Source organism: Protomyctophum bolini (genome assembly GCF_963924005.1).
Source record: "Protomyctophum bolini genome assembly, chromosome: 2".
Taxonomy (NCBI): Eukaryota; Metazoa; Chordata; class Actinopteri; order Myctophiformes; family Myctophidae; genus Protomyctophum; species Protomyctophum bolini.
The window spans coordinates 35,144,496-35,169,026 of NC_137863.1; the positions used below are offsets into that span (position 1 = coordinate 35,144,496).

The 24,531-nt window shown below is 42.2% G+C and overlaps 1 protein-coding gene across 1 annotated transcript in view; it reads left to right on the forward strand.

Annotated features, from left to right (window-relative positions):
* Window positions 1–24,531, forward strand: part of grm7 (glutamate metabotropic receptor 7) — a gene marked incomplete at both ends in the record, with an annotated part of 255,270 nt that overhangs the window by 138,435 nt on the left and 92,304 nt on the right. Inside the window, 2 exons of the mRNA XM_080776272.1 lie at window positions 527–662; window positions 4,466–4,620. Of these exons, the coding sequence (XP_080632398.1) occupies window positions 527–662; window positions 4,466–4,620 (291 nt within the window). The remainder of the gene's footprint in view (window positions 1–526; window positions 663–4,465; window positions 4,621–24,531) is intronic.

Consider the following 24,531-nt stretch of genomic DNA (forward strand, 5'->3'; position numbering starts at 1 on the left):
GAGATGTATGGAGGTAGTGAAAGAGGAACAGGGTGAGCCTGAGGACAGGGTGAGATGGAGGCAGATGATTCGCTGTGGCGACCCCTAAAGGGAACAGCCGGAAGAAAAAGAGGAAAATATAAGACCTCTTCAATTATGCATCAATGGAACAGAATGATATGCACTGAATTAAGTGCTGGGTAATATGCGGCATGTCAGAAAGCAGCACAATTTATCTTGGCTCATTTTGGAGGCCGTTGAGTGACATTAGAGCTCTCTGCAGCTTTCTTCTCACAACATGTAACCTGCATGCAGAATACGTGGGAGTTTTCTAGAAATGTCAGGCAATTTGAAGATGAATAAGTCTATCTCTCTCCTCTGTGCCTCATGAAATAACTCAGCTTTTCTCCATTTGTACTACATCAAATGCAGCACATTTTACTGCACAACCTTTTATATGCACTCTTTACGACTGTTCTCACGTTTTAACAGTACCCATGTCATTCAAGTGAAATTATCGTTGCCATATGCTTTCTTGTTCCTCCAGGTGGGATCTGCATAGCCCAGTCACTGAAGATCCCTCACGACCACAACACTTCCGACTTTGACAGAATCATCCGTCTGCTCCTGGACACACGGTACGCCAGGGCGGTCATTCTCTTCACCTCTGATGAGGATATCAGGTATGTGATTTTCCTACATCCAAAGCGGGACACAGCAAAAGTTCCCCAAGGGAGTCTATTTTGTCGTCCTCCTTTTTCCCCACTACACTAAATGTCCTCATTGAAAATATCTACAAACTATATTTTTCTTGTTGCTGCATGTTGTGAGCTTGTAGATTGGTTTGTTTTTTCTTTTGGCCTATTATGACATGCCCAGAATATAAACTGTAGGGTTCATGAAACAAAGCTAAACAGAATGGTTAACTGTGAGAAGGAAGCCTGCTGTAACTTCACTGTCGAGCTTGGGCGGCAAATCACGGTCCTGGATTCACCGCGCCTCGCACCCCCGTCCTGTCTGCCTGTCAGAGAGCATCAATAGCACCCAGCTGCAGGCTGCAGCCTCGTCAAAAGCGAATCACAATGATGCGGTTGCTCCCGCATCTACAGATAAGACAAATAAAGAAATAAAAATAATGTTTGATTCTTACCCTGTCAGCTCGTTCTTTTGTCATGGCATGTCATGATCTAATAATTGCATTTTTAATTAAACGTGACCCACACGTCCATTTGGTTGGCTGTTCTGTTCATTGCAACAAGGAAGTCAAAATAATTATACACAAAAGTGATGTTACTACACTGTATAATTTTACTTTCTAGTATTAATCTTGAAATGACATGATGTGATGTTCCTCATTTGTACAGTAGATTATATATTATTATTCATATTATTCATATACGAGCCTATTTTAAGTTTTAAAGAAAGATAAATGTCATTGCTTTACACAGCAAAATCAAGTTGTAACGTAGCCTACACAATATGATGGTTTCATAACAACAGAGCTAACGTTAATCAATGATGAAATTGCCGTTGGATGACGGTAAAAAAAAACACAAAAAAGATTCACCTTGGGAATAAAACAATGTTTAGCTGTTTATCTGAAAGAACCCATGCATGGACAGTAAGTTTGCCAGGGAAAGCTTTTCTGCAATGACTGTTCTTTGATAAGGATAATGTTTATGTAGGCCCTATTATCAGAATGATATATGATTTAGTGTTACCACTGGCATTATAGGCTAAGTACTCGTAATCTAATGACATTTTTTGATCTTCTCACATCAATTCTAACTGAATGACTAATGCAATGCATACAATAGTAGGCTGTTATGTTATGGCTGCATGCCTCCTGGCAGGCCAGTATATCTTTACACAGCACAATCAAGTTGTAACGTAGTCTACAATAGCCTCTATGAATTGAATAGGCTGTTTAATTGTTAATTATTATGGTGGTGACGGCTGGTGATGGTCACATTATACGCAGGCATGGACAGCCCTGCATGCATGCGTTCTCTTCCTCCCATTACAACGAAAGAGAGAGAGAGACAGACAGAGAGAAAGACAGGGAGAGAGACGCATCTCTTGTTTCGCAATGACGGTTTTCATATCATGTAACTGTAAGTTGATAAAATGCCTATATGTAGGCTACCCTAGCACTCTCTCGCTCTGACCTACCCCTGAAATTATAGAGTAGGCTATAGGCAACACGTATCATTGAAAAGTATACTGTAGGCCAGTGGATCAAAATATTTATTATTAATGCTATTTATCTCACGTCAATTTTAGCGTTGTATACTCTTATAGGCCTTCATTTATCAATGGAGTGTAAAATCAGCCTCAAATTCGAGTGTCTGTTTTGGAGTACACTGACGTCGGCACGGCGTTTTGTGGTGATCCTTCCTTTATTTCGTTCCGAGCGTTAATAAATGTGACAGCTGAAATAAATCTGGCACCGCCTCTGAAATCAAGCCTCGCCCTCATTTTTGCGACATGAACTGCAATACGATCAAACAATGTATGGAAACCATAGTTACATGATGGAAAAAGCCAATAAAAAAGTTTCCCCCGCTCGCCTCGCTGGTCCCCACTTGCACTGGCTCAGCACATTTGGCATTCAAGCGACAGGGTTTATCCTTAAACGAGACGAGCTGCTAGGAGATTGCACATACCGTAACTGGAGAAAGACATGGGCCTGCTGTAGATTGCAGTAGCCTACCCGTTGGGGTCTCTCTAGCTGCCTGCAGCACTGAAGTCTCCCTCAAATGCCTCTCCGTGTCATGAAACTATTCCAGCACAGGCAGCACAAATCCTTGCATGTATATGTGCTCATGCAAATTGAGCACATTAAATGGTAATTCCGGTGTGCACCCATATTTTGGCATACGCAGCGTTGATAAATTATGTTACAACCGACGTCATGGTAGGCTATAGTAGACTAAGTTCAACAAAGTTGGCTGGAGTCGATCTCGTTCTCAGGTTCTGCTGATGTGTGGTTTGATTGGCCAAGTGTTGCTTTTTGTAGCGTCGGGACCTCGACAATCAGGCGATCGGTAGCGCTGTCGCCTCACAGCTAGAAGATCCTTTGTTCGATTCCCGCTGGGGACACTGTGGGTGGTTCTCTCCTCCACGCCATCAGTGCCCATACCCTGGGTGGGGTTGACAAAAGGGCCTTTCTGTGTGGAGTTTGCATGTTCTCCCCGTGTCCCCTAAGGTAGATACCCTCACAAAAACATGCAGTAGTCCTGGTCTCTATACTGCCTCTCCCTGGCTGGCCGGGGCGCCTCATATGAAAGGAACTTGTTGTAATACTGTGCTCCTTCTCCGCGCTACATCCAACAGGGAAAACCTCCCCCTGTCAGGTGAAAAGAAGCAGACTCCTCATGCATAGAAGGAAGCGTGAGGTCAGTCTGTTGCTCTCCCCAGGTTGGCAGAAGGAGTGTAGCACCCAGGATTACATTAGATCATTGACACTGGGTGAAAAAATGGGTTGCAAAATAATAATAATGTGAGAAGGAAGAGTTGCAAAGCACATCTGGAATGCTAATTGTATTACTGTTACTCTTACTGTTGTTGCTCTTATTATGTCATTAACATTTCAGGTTTTTTTTACCATGCTCCACAGTGTTTCGACAGATGTAATCATTATAGATAGTCCCTCGAACAACATACTGTACCAAGTTAACTTTTCATTGGTCTTACACGTGCCAACAATTTCAACTTCCCTCCCAGACTTTTTATGCTATGCCATACTGAGACCTTCTAACGGAGATTGATATTCACCATATTGTTCAGGGTCTGTACATTTTAAAGCTTAGTGTTTTTACGTGACTGCATATTACATTGAAAGCATGCACATCTTAAAGAATTCTACAGGTGCTGAATAAACATACACATATACAGATGAGAAGGTATGAAGTCCACACACTGGCCTTGAGCTCCCAGGGTTTTACATTATAGCCATAAAGTATTATTTTACGATAAGGTGCTTGAGGCACCTCATATCCGGTCCTCGGAGCAGGTCGTTTATTGTAGTGGGCCAGCAATGTTTCACAGCAATCAGACGCTGCATTCATGATTTGAGGCATTTTTTTCAAAACTGGCCCACTCCTGGGCATTGGAAGGCAATCTTAGCCAATCAATATGGAATATGAAAAATCGGATAGATCCGTCTTGATCACATGACTAGAGATAATGTGTAGGCTACCGATTGGCGTGACAAAATTTGTAGTAAAAAAAGTGTCTCTGCCTCCTGGTGGCGCTATAACTTTGGGGCAGAGGTTCTGTTCTGGCTGTCAGGACAGGTGTAAAGACATGGTCTCGGCCACGCCTTCGGCCTGGCGGAGGCAACAAGTATAAAAACTGACTCTTTCTTGATCATGCAAAGATTCATTCATGTGCAAAGTCTTATTTTATACTGTATCCTTTATCTAATTGCTGTTTGTAAATGCTGTTATACTGTATGACTAAAATGTTGTGTACTTGTTTTCAGGGGCCTCCTGAATGCCAGTAAGCGAGCAGAACAGGTGGGCCATTTCCTGTGGATCGGCTCAGACAGTTGGGGCGCCAAGAACAGCCCTATCCACCAGCTGGAAGATGCTGCTGTGGGAGCCGTCACCATATTGCCAAAGAGAACCACCATTAGTGGTGAGTTTCTTTTCTATTATTCTTTTTATTATTCAAATATGCGCTCCGTGGAGCGCATATCTCCACTGGGCCAGGTGCCATGAAGGTAGACATCAAAAAGCGTGGCTTCAAAACTGGTAAAAGCTGAACTTTGAAACTGGTGTGAAGCCAAGCTGGGTAAGACATCGGTTGAAGTCTAAACAGAAGTACTGGAATATGGCGTAAATACCGCCCCCAAGGAAATTACACTGCAGCTTTGTAAATCTGTTTACATTCTACGTGCATGAAATGAGGTTTGTGATTGGTCGAAAATGATAGTTTCCGGGGGAAATTACTTATACGATGGATGTACCCGCCTTAGTAGACACTCTGCATCAGGTCGTGACCAGGCCTTCCTCCTGGGAGAAGGGAAAAGGCTGGGAATGAGGCTAGTGTGAAGACAGGCACCATATTTTTCTTTTTACTTGAACAAAAAACTTGTGTCTTGTGTATATAACATATATACGTAGATTCCCACGCAGATATAGTTACACCAACGTTCTTGTGAATTGCTAGTGTCATTTCTCCTTGCCTGTCTGTCTCTGTGCTAGCACCGTTGAGTGAGCAACGTAGTCGTGGAGAGACTCCCCAGACAGCGGCGCAGTTGGAGCAGAGGAGAAGTGCAGGTCATTCGGCAGCTTATTCATAAATAATCAAGATTAGTAGGTCATAATATTGATTGACACAGCTGCAGCAATGTGTACAGTACGAAGTAGTATACATGTAGTACAGTACAGTACGGAGTAGTATAGTACAATAGGTCTATCTCACAGCCTTTCCCCGCCCTCTTTTCTGAGCTAATGGTGTTGACGTGACGTCACTCCATAGACATTACATGTTAAAATACCTACATTCAGAAGTCATAAACAACGCTTTTTCTGAAGGTAAACTTTATTCTATTTGTGTTAGCTGTCTTACCATCTTGTTTTCTTCATAATAATATTGGTCTTTTACATTTTAACATTTGGAAACGGCCTTAAATGGTGCAGAGAAAGCAGGTAGGGATGTAGCTCTGCCCCATGAGTAAGGCTATGGACCACGCACGCACGCACGCACACATTTTTCTATGGAGATATTTTTGCTTTATTTGACAGTACAATGGAGAGAATGATGTTAATGGCACATGGCACAGGGTGTAGTACAGGTTCACACCCGCGTGGCCTCACATATATTATGCATTGTCTCCACGTCATGTAGTTTTATGTGGTGTGTAAGGCCCATTCGATGGCCACGGATGAAGGCTGGCTAGCCGAAAGGTTTGTTCCTTATTGACAAGAAATAAAATATATCAACTCACTCTTTTCATGCTGAGTGCTACCCGGGCCATCACTTATTTAAATGTTATAGGACTATGAGGATATCACACCAGAGGAGTCAGAGCCGGTGGTAACAAAAAGTTTATCTAAGGGCCAATGGGCCATTAGATTTTAATGATAATAGGGGCAACACTCTTGAATATCCTCAAGGCAACGCTCACTTCACACTGGGTGTGATCAAACCCCCCCGTCACCTAATTGAATGGCCGGTTCAGGGTTGTCTATTTGGAAGTGCCCAGGTAACTTTATTTTTCTTGGCATCACAAATACTTGTGGTATTATAAAAAGGATATGCCTGAGCCACCAGCATGAGCCATATACATATTATTAAAGCCATTGTCATGGCAATCATTCATCATGAGGCATCCAAGTGGAGATAGAGGTATAACCACCTCCATGCCACTATATCCTGGCAGTGGGGCCTCTGGCTCAGCTGGGGTGCTCCAACCAACATATAATTGGCATGTGTTCACAGGTGGGAAGTCAGCGGGCCAGGGGGATTGTATGCTAGGTAGGTCAGGGTGCCTGATCAGCTGGACCTGAGAGAGGTCTTGGAAGGATAGCGTGACCCTCCGTGCGCACCCTCCCAGTGAAACGCTTCACTTTCAGGTCGAAAAATAAATTGCTGCTATGTGGTTTTATTCACCCTCCCGGGATTTCGCACCAGCAGTGACTTAGCTTTTGTCCTGTAGCTGTCTATCATGGGCATGCCTATATCCACATTTTAACTGCCTCTTGTGGCAGTTGCTGTCCGTCTGTTATCATTCAAACCAGAATAGTGATTCACTTGATCTTACATTAATATAATAAAGCTCATCTGGAATCCCAACAACCTTTGAAATCTGCCTTCATACATCATCCAAGGGCAGGTCATATGACTGGAAAATAGAGCTTCCCGTATATTTGTCCTTGTATAGGTAAAAAAAACAAAAAAAAAACACATTAATGGCTCTTCCTCCATTCTGTGATTAATAACAACTAAAGTCAAAATGTAAGAACACCACACTGTCCTCAGTCACCTCTCCACTGGCTGTCATGTTGTCCTTTGTCTCTCTTTGTCTAGCCGTGCTTATTGGCAATAAATGTCTCAGTCCATTTGCCTCTTGTTGTCACTGCCGGTGTGGAGGTTGGCAGTGACGAGGATCACACTATGCACAGAGAGAAATGACAATGAGCAAATTGTGGAGAAAACAATCATTCATTGTAGCACATCCAATTCAGGCCTTTGCGTGTCTTCAGTAACTCAGCTCCTTGCGCCTGTATAGTGGCTGTGCTAATACAGTACAATACACAGTCTGGCTATATTTCCCAAAAGGGGAGACGCTTTGTCAGTAACCTTGGATGAGCTCTAAATTAGCCCAGGAAAGATAACAGGTGGTACTCTAAAAAATATCTCCCCTCAAAACGTCTGCTGTCTTTAAAATGTTTCTTCTTTTTTTTTTGCTCCTTTGGCTAATGATTTATGTAAATTGATGTTTCCATGTCCTAGGGTGGTGGGATGGAATCTTATCAAAGTTATAAGAGTAGGCAGAAACATTTGATTGACTGATATTGATGCGTTGTGCGTTTAACGTTTAAAAGCCCACAGGAGAAAGAGGGGTAGTGTAGGATGAAGGGATGCCCAGAGTGGTACTTATTCCATGCTGAGAGTTTGAAAGCTGCAGAGAAACAATGCAGTGATGAAAAGATGTGCAGAGAACGACAGAGGGGGGAATAGAGCGTTTTTATTCCTAACATGAAGTTGAGAGAGAGAGAAGAGAGAGACAGAGACAGAGAGAGAGGGAGAGAGAGATAGAGAGAAGGATGCCTGTGGGGGTTCAGAGAGTGATGCTGTGGGTTGTCCTCCCCGTAGACACACGCTGTGTCTGTGGTGCACCCACTGCTGCGATGGAGCCACATCACAAAGTCAATTACCCATGCTCATCCATATATCTCTGCCACTTAACGCTGAGCTGCCAGAGCTCAACTTGTGAACACCTGAACCTCTATGACAACACACATTTTTCATGTCTGTCTGTCTGTCTTCCTCTCTGTGTCTATCTATTGATCTATCTTAGAAGTTTAAGGGGGCTTCTAACTTTTCAAAAGCAAATGTACGTTATGAAAATGTTTTGCTGCCACAGCAGAAAGAAAAGATCGGAATATCTTCCTCTTATAACAAGATATATTGTATGATACAAACGTATCATACAATATACTATTAATTTAATGTTAAAATAATATAAGTTATTCCAAACAGATCACCAAACCTTGCGGATCATTGGTTTCAGTTCATTCAACCTCCTCTTGTGTGTTGGCTAGTGAGATGCACCCTAGGAGACATTTATACTTTTTTAATACAGAGAACAGCTGATATACAAGCTCACATCGCATCGCGGATGCGACTATTGTGAGTGTAGAGGTCTGCGTGCACGACACCATTGCGGGACAAAGCATAAATTATACTTGATGGGCTGCAGGTGCGCGTGCAGCCATGGACAAACAGGCACTGCTGCCGTTATCATGAGCGCACCTCCCGTTCTTATGCAGGGGGGCAGTCAGACAGATATTTTGTGAAGTCACTAAGGAAATCGGGACTTCCTGAAAGTTCATATAATGGCCTGTTGTGGCGCTGTCATTGGCCCAAAAAACCCCATAGCTCCATAGAGATCCATGTATTTGGGCCCGAAATTCACCTAGACTGTATTACCTTAATAAACATGGTCATGAATACTTTCTGCTTCCAGTCACTAGTTTAAAGTCTCATTTCTCACGTCGTTTTTTGGAAAATTATGGTCCCATTTATTAAAAAGATTACCATAAAGTCTCGTATGTTCTGAGGGGCGTGGCTACCGTTACAGTCTATGATCGGGAGCCACCCCCCGCTCGAGTCAAAGTAAAAACCAACGAAGAAGAAGGGGGGAAGTCCCGCCTCGTTGTCTGGGCCAGCCAATGGCCAGCTGGGCCCAAACGGATCTAGAAAGATGGCGACTTACAGTTCAAGGACTGACAGGCTTCCTTTTACGTCCATATCAGACCCGGAGAACGCTTTGTCCATATTCTTTACAGTCTATGTTCTTATGACAGTGACTGGAGGTGTGGTTTTGAAGACAACTGCTTTGAATTACTATTATTGTTCACACACAACAGAAACCAATGGATTATATATTTCAAGAGTGAGAGAATACAATAAAAATCCTAATCATTCTTCCTCCACAGCAGCAGCAGCGCGCATGCTGTTTCTTATCAGTGTGACGTCGTCTGTTAAGGCGTCTATAGCAGTCACATAAATTTGGTCTTGAAATGATGCTATCACTGGCCATGAACCTCACTCCACATCCATCAGAGACACAGAATTAACTTAACATTGGCTGTGCTTAGGGCATTGAGTTAGTGCTTTTAGGTGTGTTTTTATCTGCCTCTATGTTTAAGACATGACCTGTATCTGCCCAGATAGATGTCCTCCATGTGTTTGAAAACAGGAAACGAGCTTTACATAGTCGAACGTAATCGACGCAAGAATCACTACGCAACCGAGGGTGAGAGAAGCACTACGCAACGAAGGGTCAGAGACATGTCTCCCCTTACGTCAGTTCCTTGCGTGATCCGTCGCGATCCGTCAGGTTGGGAATGGACCCCAACCCAACGCAAGCAAGAAGCGTTCCTCGATGCAAGTAGAGCAAAAGTACCCCTGACACTTCCACCGGCACATGAGTTGTAAACAATGAATGGGCCGCCCCCCTTGCTTTAATACGTTTTTGGGCTAAATGTTAGCCCTGAATTTTTGACCTATAGTCCAGCCAGGGTTTTCAGACGAGAACTACAGCGGAGAACAGAGTGTTTCAAGCTTTCAAGTTGTCGCGGTGTGAGCTTGTAGATCGGCTAGCACAGCCAGTGGTATATACTTCAATTATGATGATATAGTGTAAATCTCACTCTATACAGTTATAACTACATCTCAACTCGTAACAAAAATAAGGTGGCACGTGTATCAGTACAGTTTGTACAATCCAATCTGTCATAGCTGACGAATAATTGATTGCCCATTATAGGCACATTATAGACCGACACAAGCCTACAATAGCGACGCAACTCACGCAGGGACTATGACGTTTTTTGTGTGCTTTTGACTCACCCCTCCAGAAGGCAAAAACGGACTCTGTCAAGGCCTTTACACTAAATGAAAGCCATTGAAGAGTATTTTGAATGGATTGTTTGTAAAATATAAATGCAACGCGTTATAAACGCAACGCACGCATGCGCACACGCATGTACGTGTGTACTAGGGATGGACCTATTTTTGGACCTAATTTGACTTTTATCAGTTTCTGGCATCCCTACTATGTATGAGTGCATGTCACATGCACACATGCACTTTCTACTCTTGTTTCTTTTGGAGGAGCTCATGATGGATATGAGCGAAAGCCAAATCCTGTATGCAAAAATAAATGATCTAGTCTGTAGAGAAGAATCAGAAGATGCTACCGGGATTGTTTTATCTTTTGTTCTATCTTTCTCAAATGAGACAGGGAGAGTTTGAAATTATTTTGTGCAGAGATTTCCAGCTAATGCACAGCCCAGTGATTTCCAAAGTGTGATGTGGCTGCAAATGCGACAAGCTGCCTCATAACATCAACACATTTAAGAGCCAAATTCCCACCCGGCTATTTTATCTGTTAATACAGCTAGACTGTGGCTTAGTGCCATCAACACCAGCCAATATCAGATTGCTGATGTGATGGGTTTTCCCCTAGAGAGTTGAATTGCATCCTTAGCAAAATACATGTTAAAAAAAGAACACTTTAGATTTCATGCAGCTGATGTATAGTACCCACCATTTCAGTAAATATGAAAATATATTTCAAATAGCTTTTGATTGTCCATCCATATGCATAACAACCGTTATTTTTTCTTCTTGTCATTATTTTGAAATATTTTCTTTCACATCAGGATGTAAGGATCATTAGACTCGATAACCTCCGAGTATCTATCTCCCACTCTCCTTCTTCAGTCAGAGTTCAGAGTTTGAATTAATGTAGAATTATGTGTAGGGTGTAATTTGCATACAGATGTAATAGTATCAACTTGAACGTTATACAACGTGGTTGGGATGATTTGTTGTACAAGCTTCCAGAAAGAAAAGAGAACGGGAGAAAACCACATCAGACATGTTAATATGAGCAGTATAAAATATGTACATACTGAAAGGTAGTATGGTTTAAAAGAAAATACCAATAAGATATATTAACAAACGTGACAGTGTGAGTGCCAGTGCAGCAGTGGAGCACCCAATCTATCCGGTATGGAAGCCTGTGTTGTCAGGACCGAGAGCTTGCTCAACAGTCTGATGGTAATCAGGTGGAAACCGTTCAGAAGTCTAGTGGAAAGGCTCTCGATACATTTGGTATTGTTTCCCTGGCCGTGGTCATAGCCTAGCGGCATGAACAGATTGTGGCTGGGCTGGTGAGTGTCATTGGCTACACACTGCTTCTCATATGTTTCCTGGAGGGAGGGAAGCTTCAGACAATGTGCTGGGCCGTCCTTAACACTCTGCAGTGCTATCAGGTTGAGAATGGTGGAGGCTGTGATGCAGCTTGTCAGAATGCTCTCGATAGTGTTGTTGCAAAACAACCTGCAGGCATTGCAGGCATTGCTGAGCCTTTTTCACCATGTGCATGGTGTCCATGTAAGGTCTTCAGCGATGCGTAGCCTATACAGAGGTACTTGCCCTCTCTCCACTGCAATGCTGATGATGTAGATAGGAGCGTGCTCGCTACCCGGCCTCCTGTACTCCCATGATCAGTTCCCTTTGTCTGACGCTGAGAGCAAGATTGTTCTCCTGACAACCAAAGGTGTCTTCAACAATCTGGCCCATCACTGTCGTTTCATCGGCATACTTGATCATGACGTTGGAGTTGTGTGTGTGTGTGTGTGTGTGTGTGTGAGTAGCACTGTATGTGTTGGGGAATTTGTTAGTTTGTTTTACTGTACTATACTGCACTGAGTAGTGTGCTTTAGTTTTATTATTAAACTAAAGCATTTCATACACCAATAACTACGTTATTCTATGCGGTTGTGTTGTCTTTAACCGAATACAGATGCACGTGCAACCAGTGGTGCACGATATTGATTTTTTGAAACCGATACCGATATCGAGAACTTCTTGCTTCTCAAAGACCGATACCGATACGATAACCGATAATAAAAATATATAGACATGAATAAAAAATACATACTAGTGAGTAACGGTACATGTAACACAGCTTTGACCTAAGCAATTACAGTATAGTAGGCTATATCAGTGGTTCCCAAAGTGGGGTTCGGGGACCCCCGGCCCCAGGGGTACCTGAGGGAGTTCCAGGGGGTCCCCAGCTAAATTATATAGTTAGGAACCAAATGGACCCTTATGGGTCTGTAACTCTGAGTGTACAAATGGAACATTTCCAGTTGTATACTCTCAGAGTAAAAATAACATTGATTTTACAATATAAATTGGGAGTCACAGAGCAAATTGTGATTGGCCAGATGACGTATGATGATAAGAGTGCCCCTCACTTCACACAGGTGTGAATTTTTTTAAATGAATAAAAACAACAATATAATGTCTGTGAATGTCTGTGTGTGTCCGGTCAGTTGGCCTCAAAACTTTTCCATGTCAAGGAGCCAAGGACCCCAAATTGTTAGCCCACAGACACCCATTTGAAAATATATGCCAGGGCTCTAGCAGTGATTCTCATCATTTTTATTTCAAGGACACCCAGTTTGACATGCATTAGGCTACTACTGACCCCCCATTTAATGCCATTTACATAAGGGACCTCAATTTATAATTTTTTATTTATATCGTGAAATCAATGTCAACTCTGAGAGGGTACAAATGGAACCAAATGGACCTGTAAGGGTCAATTTCGTTCCATTTGTAAACTCTGACTCCCCGGATCCCACTTTGAGAACCACTATTGTCTGTGTGTGTGTGCGTGTGTAAACACAAATACAACACTATCCAAGTTCCAGTGATAGACGTTGTTGTTAGCATATAAGTCATTAGCATGGTCTGTAGCATCATGTAGCCAAACAGCTACTACTTCTACATTTCTCAACCAAAACGGTCGCGTCGCGTTTCACAATGCTACACAACTGGAGCAAATTAATAAACTACAACCGGTAACGAGTGACACGCATTCAACAGCGCGATGAATGAACGAGCACCAATACGCGCTCGTCAGCTGCTCAGCTCAGAGACAGACAGTCACCGTTCGTATGAATGCGAGTCAGTGAGTGAAATGAGAGAGGGGAGAGAGAGAGGAGAAGCAGGCGGGGCTATTAGCCTGCTATGGAACTACACACTGCAACAGACAGAGTGGAGAAGCGTCTCTCTCTCGCTCGTCTCAGCCGTTCCTCCGGAGAGATTGGCGACTCGGGGAGCGTTTGGGCGCACCACAGAAATGATTGGTAGTCCCATAGTTGCTACCAACTATATTTTTATGTCTCACAGATAAAATTTCAGGTGCATTTGCGTCCAAAATGATCGCAATTTCGAGCCCATATAAAGTATATTATCGGCGCTATTATAACGTTATCGAATTTATCGGGATGACGTCATAATTGCTAATATCGGGTCGAAATTTATCGGGACGATAATTATCGTGCATCCCTACGTGCAACCAATCTTTGCAGTCGAGAATACATCTGATGTATGTATGTAAACGCAACTTTTCCAATGACCCATATATAGACAGATTAATCCCTTTTTAAGTTATTGTATCCAACCATCCAAACATGGGTTCTGCAAATAAGGAAACTGAACTTCTCTTTCACATTATGCTCTAATCCTGAATGGGTCTGATTCCAGCGATAATGGTTCTGGCTGTAGGATTACTTGCTGTAGAGGCCTGTCTCCCTAAAGCACTTGGATAATTCAGTCGAAACACTCTCTGGCAACCTGTCACAATGGCTTACTCTGGTGTCGGGGTGAGAAAGAATGATAAACTGACAGATGACAAAGAGATGAGTGAAAATCGCCCCCAGATACTGACACTAGTCACGCTAAATGTGTCCTTACTTCACACCAAAGTCAGTTTCTTTTTTGCTGTACTTCTCCGACCGTCATTTAATTATTTTTGTTATTGCATAATGTCCTTTGCCAAAATGCAATAACTAACTTTTCTTACACTCCCGGGATTGGCTTATCTTGTTTCTCTCCCTTGTGTCTGCCATAAAACAACCCCATGCAATGCAAAATCTTGTTGGGTAAAGCTTTTCTTTTCCCTTCCTTTGTGTTTCAAGCATGTCTGTATTCACTGTCCCTCTCTGTGAACCACTTTCAACTTTACTTTTCAATTTAGGGATTACTCTTATCTTAAATAAGGACATTAAACAACTTTTCCATTTGTCTTCCTACTCAATGTGCAGCTAACGAAGGGGTTCTAATCGACTTTTTGTCAGTTGTTTACTAGCTCTGGGCCCGCAGTAGCTTATCACTGCTATTTGAATTACAGCTGTTAAAGTCTCAGCTTGGCTCCAGCCGTAGCTGTGACCATGGCTTTGGCTTCTTGTTTTGTGGATTCTATTCATGTCAGCAGGCAGGGTCTGCTCGAGAACTGTCTCACCAGGACATAGGTGCATGTACACAAAGGACTGCAAGTATGAACAGGATAACATAGCATAGCTGACCTAAAATCCAGCTATGCCAATGACGAGAACTTAGAAATATTGATTACTATTGATTCAGAAAAGTATCGCTGATATTTACCTTAGAGTAGCTTCACCCTCGCTAGGTAACGCTTGCTTCTCCACTATGGTGGGCGATTCAAATGTTTTCCTTTCCGTCCACTAAAATTATAAGCTCAATCTTTATCTGCATTTTTCTCTGAATTGAAGCTCAGATTGAGTTGATATGAGGTGAGGGACAATGTTAGTAGCTCAATATAAAATCAGCGTGACTTTGTGGTTATGATATTAGCGTTTCTGATGAGAGACATGGGGACCCACTGTGTCATGAAAATGGCAGACTACTACTTCCGGTTCACGCAGGTTGAATTACTATTATCTTCAAAATAACACACGGCAAGGAGGGAGGCATAGCGCTGGAGTAAATGGTGGCAATGTAAACAGTATATAGAAAAGAATATCCGAAGTGGAGAGGCTGTGTTTCTGCACGACAGCGACAACGTGCAATAACACATGCATGACAACACATGTGCTCTCAACTGTAGCTGGTTGCATGGTTGAGTTGAATTGTTTGACCAGAAGCACCCCCTCTCATATAGTGTAGATTAGCTGGTGCAGAACATGAGGAGTATGGCTTCCTGTGGGAGCAGAAAGAAGCACTGTTTACACCTGTGATTCAAGCATTGGTTTACTTTTGATTTGATTGTCTGCAGGCGGGAAAATGGTTCCTCTCTATCTTTCATTAGTGCCTAGAGGAGAAAATGGCTCTCTCAAATGACACACCGTGTCCTCAAGGCCTCCACTTATTTGTCAACAGAAGGAAACAACCAGACTCATGCTGCATAACGGCCCTTAGTGTGGTATGTTATCATATAGTACACTGACGAACACTAACTTGATTGATTGACATAAAATGCATTTGTACATACTATGTGAAAAAGGGTAAAACACAAAAAAGCTTGATTAGCAGATGTTTTCACTATAGAGCTAATCCACTTGAGGCTTTACTGTAGGCCTAACAAATCCACATAACTGCTGTAGAGTATAAAAATTACCTTTAAGATCATATTGCCATTGCCATACAGCCTTTTAATCTGCATGGTACAATTTCTTTGGAGCTCTTACGCTTTTATGCCAATCCAAATTTTGACGAGAAAAGTCAGTCTAAACTGACACGAACTGTATGCCACACACACAAAGATATGTCACAACCCTGCAGCACCAAATGAAACAGAGACTGTGCATCTCTCATTGAGCATTCCCTAGCCACTATATTGTTACAATATTAATACTTTGCAGAGATCTTTCTTACCCTCCTGTCTTTCACACTGCACTGCTAACCACCAGAGGATTTACGATTTATCTCTGCCAGTTCTAATGTGCTAACATCCTTTAACATTTAACATCCCCATTTAAAAAGATTACATGTATGTTTCTTTTGTCCCCAAAATAGCAGAACAAGTAAATAGGGGTGCAAGGTTTAAAGTGGTTAAACATTTTTCATTAATTTGGGTTCTTGCAAACGTTTCATAAAGTACAAAATAAGCAAATGCTATACAGAAAATGGTATTGTGTACAAACAAACGGATATGCCTGTAGACATCTGCACAGCAGTCCTTTTGATGTTTATCCTTGTATTTTATTAGCTTATACTGTATGAATTGAGCTTATGAACTAGGCTTCACAACAAGAAACCCTTCTAATAGGATTAGTGCCAGGCGTATTAACTCCATCCTTCCATGTCCAACCGCTTATCTGTAGTCGGGTCGCGGAGGATCCACCAGAGAGCTCCAGACTTCCCTCTCCAGAGCAACAGTAACTTTATTCATCCCGAGGCATTCCTGGTAGATTTAGGAGATATAATCCCTCCATATCATCCTTGTGTGTCTGCCTGGGGGTCTCCTTCCAGCGGGACGTGCATCAAAGACCTCCCTCGGGAGAAGCCCAGGAGGAATCCTTATCAGATGCCTGAAAAACCACCTAAACTGGCTCCTTTCCAAGCGAAGGAGCATGCAGCAATTCTACTCGGTCTCTCTTGCGTGACTGAACTTCTCAACCTATCTCTAAGGGAGATGCCAGCCACCCGTCTGAGGAAGCTCATTTAGTATGCTTGTATCTGCAACCTTATTATTTCGGTCATGACCCACACTACAGTACATGACCACATAGGTGAAAGTAGGAACGAAGATTGCTCGGTAGACAGAGAGCATATTAACTGCAATTGTTTTCTCCTCCCAAGATATTTTTTTTATAATCGGCTCTTGGTGGTTTGTTTGAGGTGCTGTAGACTGTTGATGACTCTGTACCTCCTACTCAGGGACATTAGTTTGCTCTTGGGAGAGAACCTGTTTCACAGGTTTTTATTCCATGACCCTGTGACCTGTACGTAGTTACACAGTGCACTGTTCTTATTAAAGGTAATGAAAGGTGATCATTTTGATTGGTCATGATTGAATCCACCTGCAACACACCCAAGCATCATTTTTACACATTGGATTTTGCAGTGTATTGAACGCTTGTAGGGTATAGTGGCAGGCATGACTAGATGTATGAGTACATCCTATTATGTCACTGGGTGCATGTTATTATACTCCCCCTATTTCTGCACATTACCTATTGCCCATTCCTAATTGATGCCAATATTGCTCTTCACCGCACTGACGTCAGCAGGGGTAAGTGATGGAAATCTTCTGTTGCTGAAAATCTGTTGTTGAATGGGCGGTGGGTGCACAGTGGTGTCAGGTCGCAAGTTGTAGGGAAGCGTCATAATCAACAGGTTTATTGTTGGAAAAAAACATCAAGCCTATGTTTAGCGCCATAGTATCAATCTGTCGGTGTTGACTCTCACGTGCTATCGGCAACTGATCTCCCGAATTCATTCAACTGCCAGTCTGTAGTAATATGTACTAGTCTGTTTGGTGGATAGGTTTTAAAGAGGGCTTGAGCGTGTGTCTTACCTGTACTTTTTAGACATGTTTTATCATTGTTATTCTTATATTCTTGTATATTTCTTATTTCAATATTATCTTGCTTACTATGTTGTCAGTCATATTGAATAACTGTTGTTGTTAGCACAGTCCTGCATGTCACTGTTTGCACCTTTTATGAGTGAGCAACACGTACGTAAACCCCTCTTGATTTTCGATTCTTGATTGATATCTTACATCCCGTTTTGCCTCTCCGAGGGATACAACTAAATTCCAATAAACACACTGTCATGCCCACGTTATGAAGAGGCTTTCTAATCCTGATGGGAGTGTCACTTATATTTGATATTGCCCTTCATTCCCTTTGTTTCTGAAGTTATATCTTGTTATATTTTCCCCAAGTGCCTTGTGGTGTTATGATTGTTCTCTAGTCTGTATAGTAGTATTATTGTAGTCACCATAGGTCCAAAACAATGGAGACAGCCGTTTCCTCCTCCTTCTCTCTATCCTTCAAAGATTATGAGAAGCAAACTGCATTAAACACAAACACGCACAGGCGTACACACGCGCACACAGCGCACACAGTTCATGATGAACATCATGTGTCCACTTGGCAGAGCAGGTCTCTGCATGTCAGTAATCACAGCACATCATGAGCTAGAGTCTAGACCACTGCCTCACACGCCATCACAGCCATCCAGGAATGACCTCAAAGCACAACGCCCCTCATTTACCAATGGACGTAGAAACCAGCTTTAATTCGAGACCAGGAATTATCTTACAACATGGCTCATGTGTGATTTCTCAAAGGGTCGTATCCTTCCAATCATTGCGTGAGAAGACGGTGTGTTGATAAATCTTTGTCAAATAGTACATGAATGAGTACATAAAGCAGTCATGTATGCCCTGTTAGTCACAGGCTGCCGTGACACCACGTTTATGAGAGGTATCAGCCTGGCAAGTCTCCTTTGTGTCTCCATAGGGAACCATCGCTGGTCATCAAATTATTGGTTTTTGAAAATATAGGCTATCCATTATGTATTTTAGTCCAACGTCATTTTGTAGTCCTACGTATTTTTACAATAACGTTATTTTTCAGAAATGAAGCCATTGAGGGTTAAAATGGGTCTTAATGCTTACAAATCTCATAGAATTATTAATGTTCTGTACAAGTGTCCATTACAAAGAAAATATATGATACAATAAAAACTATTATTATCATTATTATTGGTAACAGTCCATTTGCTCAGTACAATATTTCAGGGGCATATTTAGAATGTGTGCAGGGTTGAGTATGTTGAATCGATATTGCATTAATATGATCTCTTACTTGTCATTGTCACTTGGAAATAGAAATGGCGTGTCCATGTATGCCTTTATAAAATGTTATATTATTTATTAGTGTGTTAGATACATTTTGGAGTGGATATTGTGCCTAACAATGCTGCACCGCATGTCTACAATGGAACAAACAATTGTTTCAAGGGCAAAAGATAGCCATGATTACTTTTGGAAAGGGGCTGGGGAGAGGTGTGAACACCCTCAGTAGCTCCCTACTAGAGTCACTTACGCCTATACGTAAAATATGTAGGACCCTGGCAAGACTGAATAACGAAGTCAGACGAACATAGTGAATCAGTCTGGAATCCAGGCTACTGCTACTGATATAGTGGATGTTGGCTCACTGGAAACACATGCTACACAAGTGGGTCTCAAATTGGGTTATGGATGCTTTGCATATCGAGCCTATTCAACTCTAAAAGAAGGGTATGTGAGAACGAGTCAGGGCAGAGAAGAGGGGTAATTGTTTTTTAAAGGTCATTGCCCCACGGTGTCAATAAGATGCATTTATAGTTTGACATTTAAAATGATCATGGTGTCCTGATTGTCTCTATGACTCAAAAAGCAATGTACTGATTGACGCATCACACTCTCTAATGTCTCCTTGACATGTCTATAGCTACAGTATGCCCCCATGGAGTAGCCCTACTTCCTCTGATGGTATGATATGACTGAGAAATCAGGGCTGTCAACTGAGCTCAGTAATTTATTGAAAAGATTTCCAGCACAGGATGAAATCCTCTATGCCAGACTCACAACAGACATAAATACATATTTAAATTCATAAGTAGGCCTACATATATACTTTTCTTTTTCTTTTTACACTTTAAAACAAACCAAGTTCATGTGGACCCGCCCTCTTTGGGTTTTCTTCTTATATCTATACATAATACCGTATTTACCAGTCTATGACCTTACAAGTCAGCCCTATAGTTATACAAAAAATCTTTTGTTGACCAAAATTTGTCACGTCTATTCTTAAAAGTGTTGACTGAAGGAGCCTGGACCACTTCCTCCGGAAGTTTATTCCATGCTCTGACAGCTCTAAGTGTAAATAAATTCTTTCTCTTTATGGACAACACTGGCTCGGCTGTAAAGTCATATATCTGGTGAACAAGTTTATAGACCTCGATCATATCTCCTCTGTGCCTCCTGTACAATAACGTTGGTAACTGTAAGTGTCTTAACCTTTCTTCATAATTATGACACTTCTTTCAACCCTGGTATTAGTTTAGTAGCCCTTCGCTGAACCTTCTCTATTTTCTCTATGTATTTGATTTTGTAAGGGCACCAGACTGAGCTTCAAGATGTGATCTCACCAAGGATTTATATAACAGAATAAATAGTTATTTTCATAAATTTAAAAAGGTTCTTCTTATTATCGCCAACATGGAGTTTTCCTTTTTTACTTTTTCAGAGATGTGCATTTCAAATTCTAGTGAATTATCAACCACCACCCCATATCTTTTTCTTCCTCTACTTGATGAATCACTAGATCTCCAACTGTATAATTAGCCCAGTTGTCAATTTTTTCCCAATGTGCAACTGTTTACATTTATCTGGATTTAATTTCAGTAACCACCTGTCAAGGGCCTTTCTCGGCCCCACCTCTCTCCCTGTGTTTTAGGATCCAAGATGGCCACAGCACCAGGAGAGGGTGGGGCAGAGGTGAGCGTGCGGGGACATATGACCTTACTGGGCTGCATTCACCTGACTTTTGTCTGAACACAGCTCAGCTTTGATGGATGTGTTCTGCCCCCCCCCCCCGCCAATGTGTTCCATTGAAAATGCATTGGAGTGGCCATTAAACACAGACACAAGACAAACGCAACACAGGTGTCTTGAATTTGTGAACGCAGCCCAGTAAGGCCACCCCCTCCTGGTGCTGCGGCCATCTTGGATCCTAAAACGCAGGGAGAGAGGTAGGGCCGAGAAAGGCCCTTATTGCTAGTACTCTGGAGGTCTGCTTGGAGTTGTGCTGTGTCCGTGTCATTGGTTATAGTTCTAAATATTTTTGTGTCGTCCGCAAAAAGGTAGACATCGGATTGTATCTCACTTGGTAGATCATTTATATAAATAACAAAGAGCACAGGTCCTAATACAGATCCCTGTGGGACTCCAGAGGCCACTGACTTCCAATCTGAAGTGGCTCCATTAACCACCACCTTCTGTTTCCTGTTACTGAGAAAATCCTGTACCCAACCTATAACTCTGTTGTCTATACAGTAAGACCTTCATTTTGATATTAGTCTCTTATGGGGAACTTTATCAAAAGCTTTTTGGAAATCCATATAAATGCAGTCAACCGACTGTCCTTTATCTAAAAAGTGTGGTTGATCTTCCAGATATAAAGCCATACTGGCTGTTACTAAAGATCTTGTTGGACTTCATATGATCTACAATGTGTGTCCTAATTAATTTTTCCATTGTTTTACATATAACAGATGTCAGGCTGACAGGTCTGTAGTTCCCTGCCAGTGCCTTACTTCATTTTTTAAATATTGCACTGATTTGTGCCTCTTTCCAACCACTTGGTAAAGTTGCTTCCTCCAAAGTTTTGTTAAATAGCATTGTTACTCATTCAGCAATCACACGGGCTAGTTCTTTTACTATCGTAGGGTGTATTGCATCTGGCCCAGGTGAATATTCATGCTCTGTAGCAGTTTTTTTGTGTCCTCAGTTGTTGTTATAAACCGTTCTGCATGCTGAACTTCCACTTTTGGCAGTTCAGGTATAACATGCCCTTCAGGTTCATTCACAAATACACTGCTAAAATAATCTGAAAGTATTTCTGCTTTATCCGAGTCCTCTGTTTTTGGGGAGTTCTTATTGTCTTGATTGACATATAGATCTCCTACTGATTTTACCTACAAATTTTTGTCCTTTTATTAATGTAATTGCATTAGAATTTCCAAAAAAAGAGTAGCTTTTCAATTATTATTATTACCATTATCATTACCCTTATTATTATTATTATTATTATTTGTTTTATTATATTTGAATAAGTCCATTGATCCCAATCCATGACAATACAGCCCATAGGCCAAGGCATGTCCAGTAAATATGATATTGGTCTAGAATGTAGTTGTAGTAGACTCCTGTACTACAACTATATTCTACCAAGCCCCGCCCTGCCTGCGTTCGATTGGCTGAATGCAAGAACGAGACAACAAGGGCAACTGCCCCCAGAGGGAATGGGGGGCATTCTAATACAGCCTGAAACCGTATTATTTTGTTAGCCAAAGCACACATCCCTCTTACAGTAGGCAACCTACTTTACTTTGTATCTAGTGTATTTAAGATGAACTGTCCCCAAAGCATTAGGCTATGTTATACTGATTGTGCAATTCAGATTACAAAGAGCCTCATTCAGAACATCAATACTTTAGCACTTATTGTATTGTTTGTTGCTGTTGCTATGCCAATTAAGTGCACGGAAAGCTTTCTTGACAGGAAGGAGGAAGTGGACTTGATCATAGGTGGCACTTAAACGTGATAAAAGACTGAGAAGTGCCACTACCAACGGCAAGCTGTGAGAGAGAGGAGAAGAGATGTCGATTAATGGCATCATTAAGAGGATTTGTTTTCACGAGATAAAGATGTGATAGTTTGTGGAGGGAGGTGGGGGTAGCATCATTAGTGTGGTTGCCCAAAGGGCAACCAGACTCTAGTAATTGCAACACTTTATTATTATTCCACGGGAGGAACTTATTTTTTGGCGCGCTACTCCTCCCACAGTTTTGATTGTACGCACTTAAGCCATATGTCAAATTGACCGAAAATCGGGAATCGTGTGCTTGTATTTTGTTAAGAGAAATGTTGTATAGTTTAATTGATATTAATTTATTAGTGAATTAAATTTCCCCATTGACTTGAATGGGAAAATGTGAAAAATAAGAACAACCACCTTCAGCTCAACATACCGGTAGGTATTGGCAGAGAAAAATGAGTGCCTTAACCATTGCTTGATTTACTCATACGTTATTTGGGCAGGACTAGCTACCTTTCAGCATGTGAACAGCTAGGTCACCAAATGTCAAGTGTAAAGTAAGTAAACTTAGCAAGGTCAAGGGTTTACATACTGTGTTAAGGGATTACCAATGAGTATGGGAGTTAGGCGCACCAGTGCATCCAATGTGAAAAGTTTCTCTGGAGACCTGCTGGTGTACACGCCATGCATCCCGCACTGCTGACGGAGATATGGGGAAAGCATTCTCATGTGTACATGGGAACCATAAGCCACAAAACAGAAGCAGAAAGAAACATGAGCAAATGCGGCACATGAATAAAATATCTATCCATCCTGTTTCATAAAACAACAGTGGGCGTGATGGTTATTCTATTCAAATGGTACCATTCCTGTCCCCAGGACTTAAAGTTAGATTTGACAGTATAAGCTTCGTAAAGTAGGCTGAACATCACCAGGGAATTATACAGTATGTATTAATATCAAATGCATCCTTCAGCCCCAGGGCTGATATACAGATGCAGCCATTATAGAAGTCCCACTTTTTTCAGTGGAAAGTGTTGCATTCTGTTGCACTGTTGGTTGGATCTCAAGAGATATTATTAGGGAATGTCTAATTTGGTTCTCTTTTTCCGTGGCCATGTTCTGGGAATTATAACATGGCCACTATTTGTTTGCGTGACACACATTTTTTTAATCTATTTACATGTATAGTTTAGAAATTTGTTTCAGTTTGTTCTCTTTTGAGAAGGAAAAAATCACACCCGTGTGAAGTGAGTGGTGCAACTCCGCGTGGGGGTCCCCAGGGGGTCCGCGGATGTTCCAGACGCACAGGGCCAGGGTTCCGGCCCGGTTCCGGAGAGCCGCCCCGAAACAGTCGAGAAATGACAGTTACCATGTGGGGGTCCCCGAGGGGTCTCCGGGGGGGTCCCCGGAACATCCAGACCACCAGGAACGTGCCCAGGGGGCTGGCCCGGTTCCGGCGAGCCGCCCTCGTCCGAAATGGTCTAGAAATGACAGAGTTACCATGTGGGGGTCCCCGGGGGGTACCTGGAACATACAGACCCCCAGAATTGCGGCCAGGGAGCCGGGCCGTTTCCGGCGAGCCGCCCCGCGTCCGAAACGGTCGAGAAATGACCAAGGACAGACCCAGGGACATAGCTGTGTAATGGAGTGGTTGCACCACTCAAAAAAGGCACGCTCCCTCTGTGCTGTGGAGACTGAAACTATAGCAGCTTTAACTGTGTATCTGTGTTGATCGAATGTTGATTCAGTGAACATGTAAATTCCAGGCATTGGCCTAAAGCTCTTTTGATTTTGCTATGTTACAGTGACGATGGGAAAAACATAATCATGATTATCCACCTGCTGCTTGTCGAACAGAATGAGTTGACCTGAAGCTGTAACATAGTGTGACAAATATGTCTGCCGACGTTGGCCAGTGCATTGTGTTTCTTATGCCTCAAAATCGTTGGGTAAAAAATTAACAATTTAATTCTAAGAAAGAGTATTAGCTTAAATGTAAATTAAGGAAAGCAGAGTAAACAATTGACTCTTAACGATTTAGTTGTCTAACTACCTGCAGCTTGTCCTGCCTGAGACCTCAAGAGACAACACATCCAACCTCAGGTGGAAGAGTTCTCCACCTCTGCCTTTATCTTTGCTTCCACACTCCCTGAACCTTCACATCAAC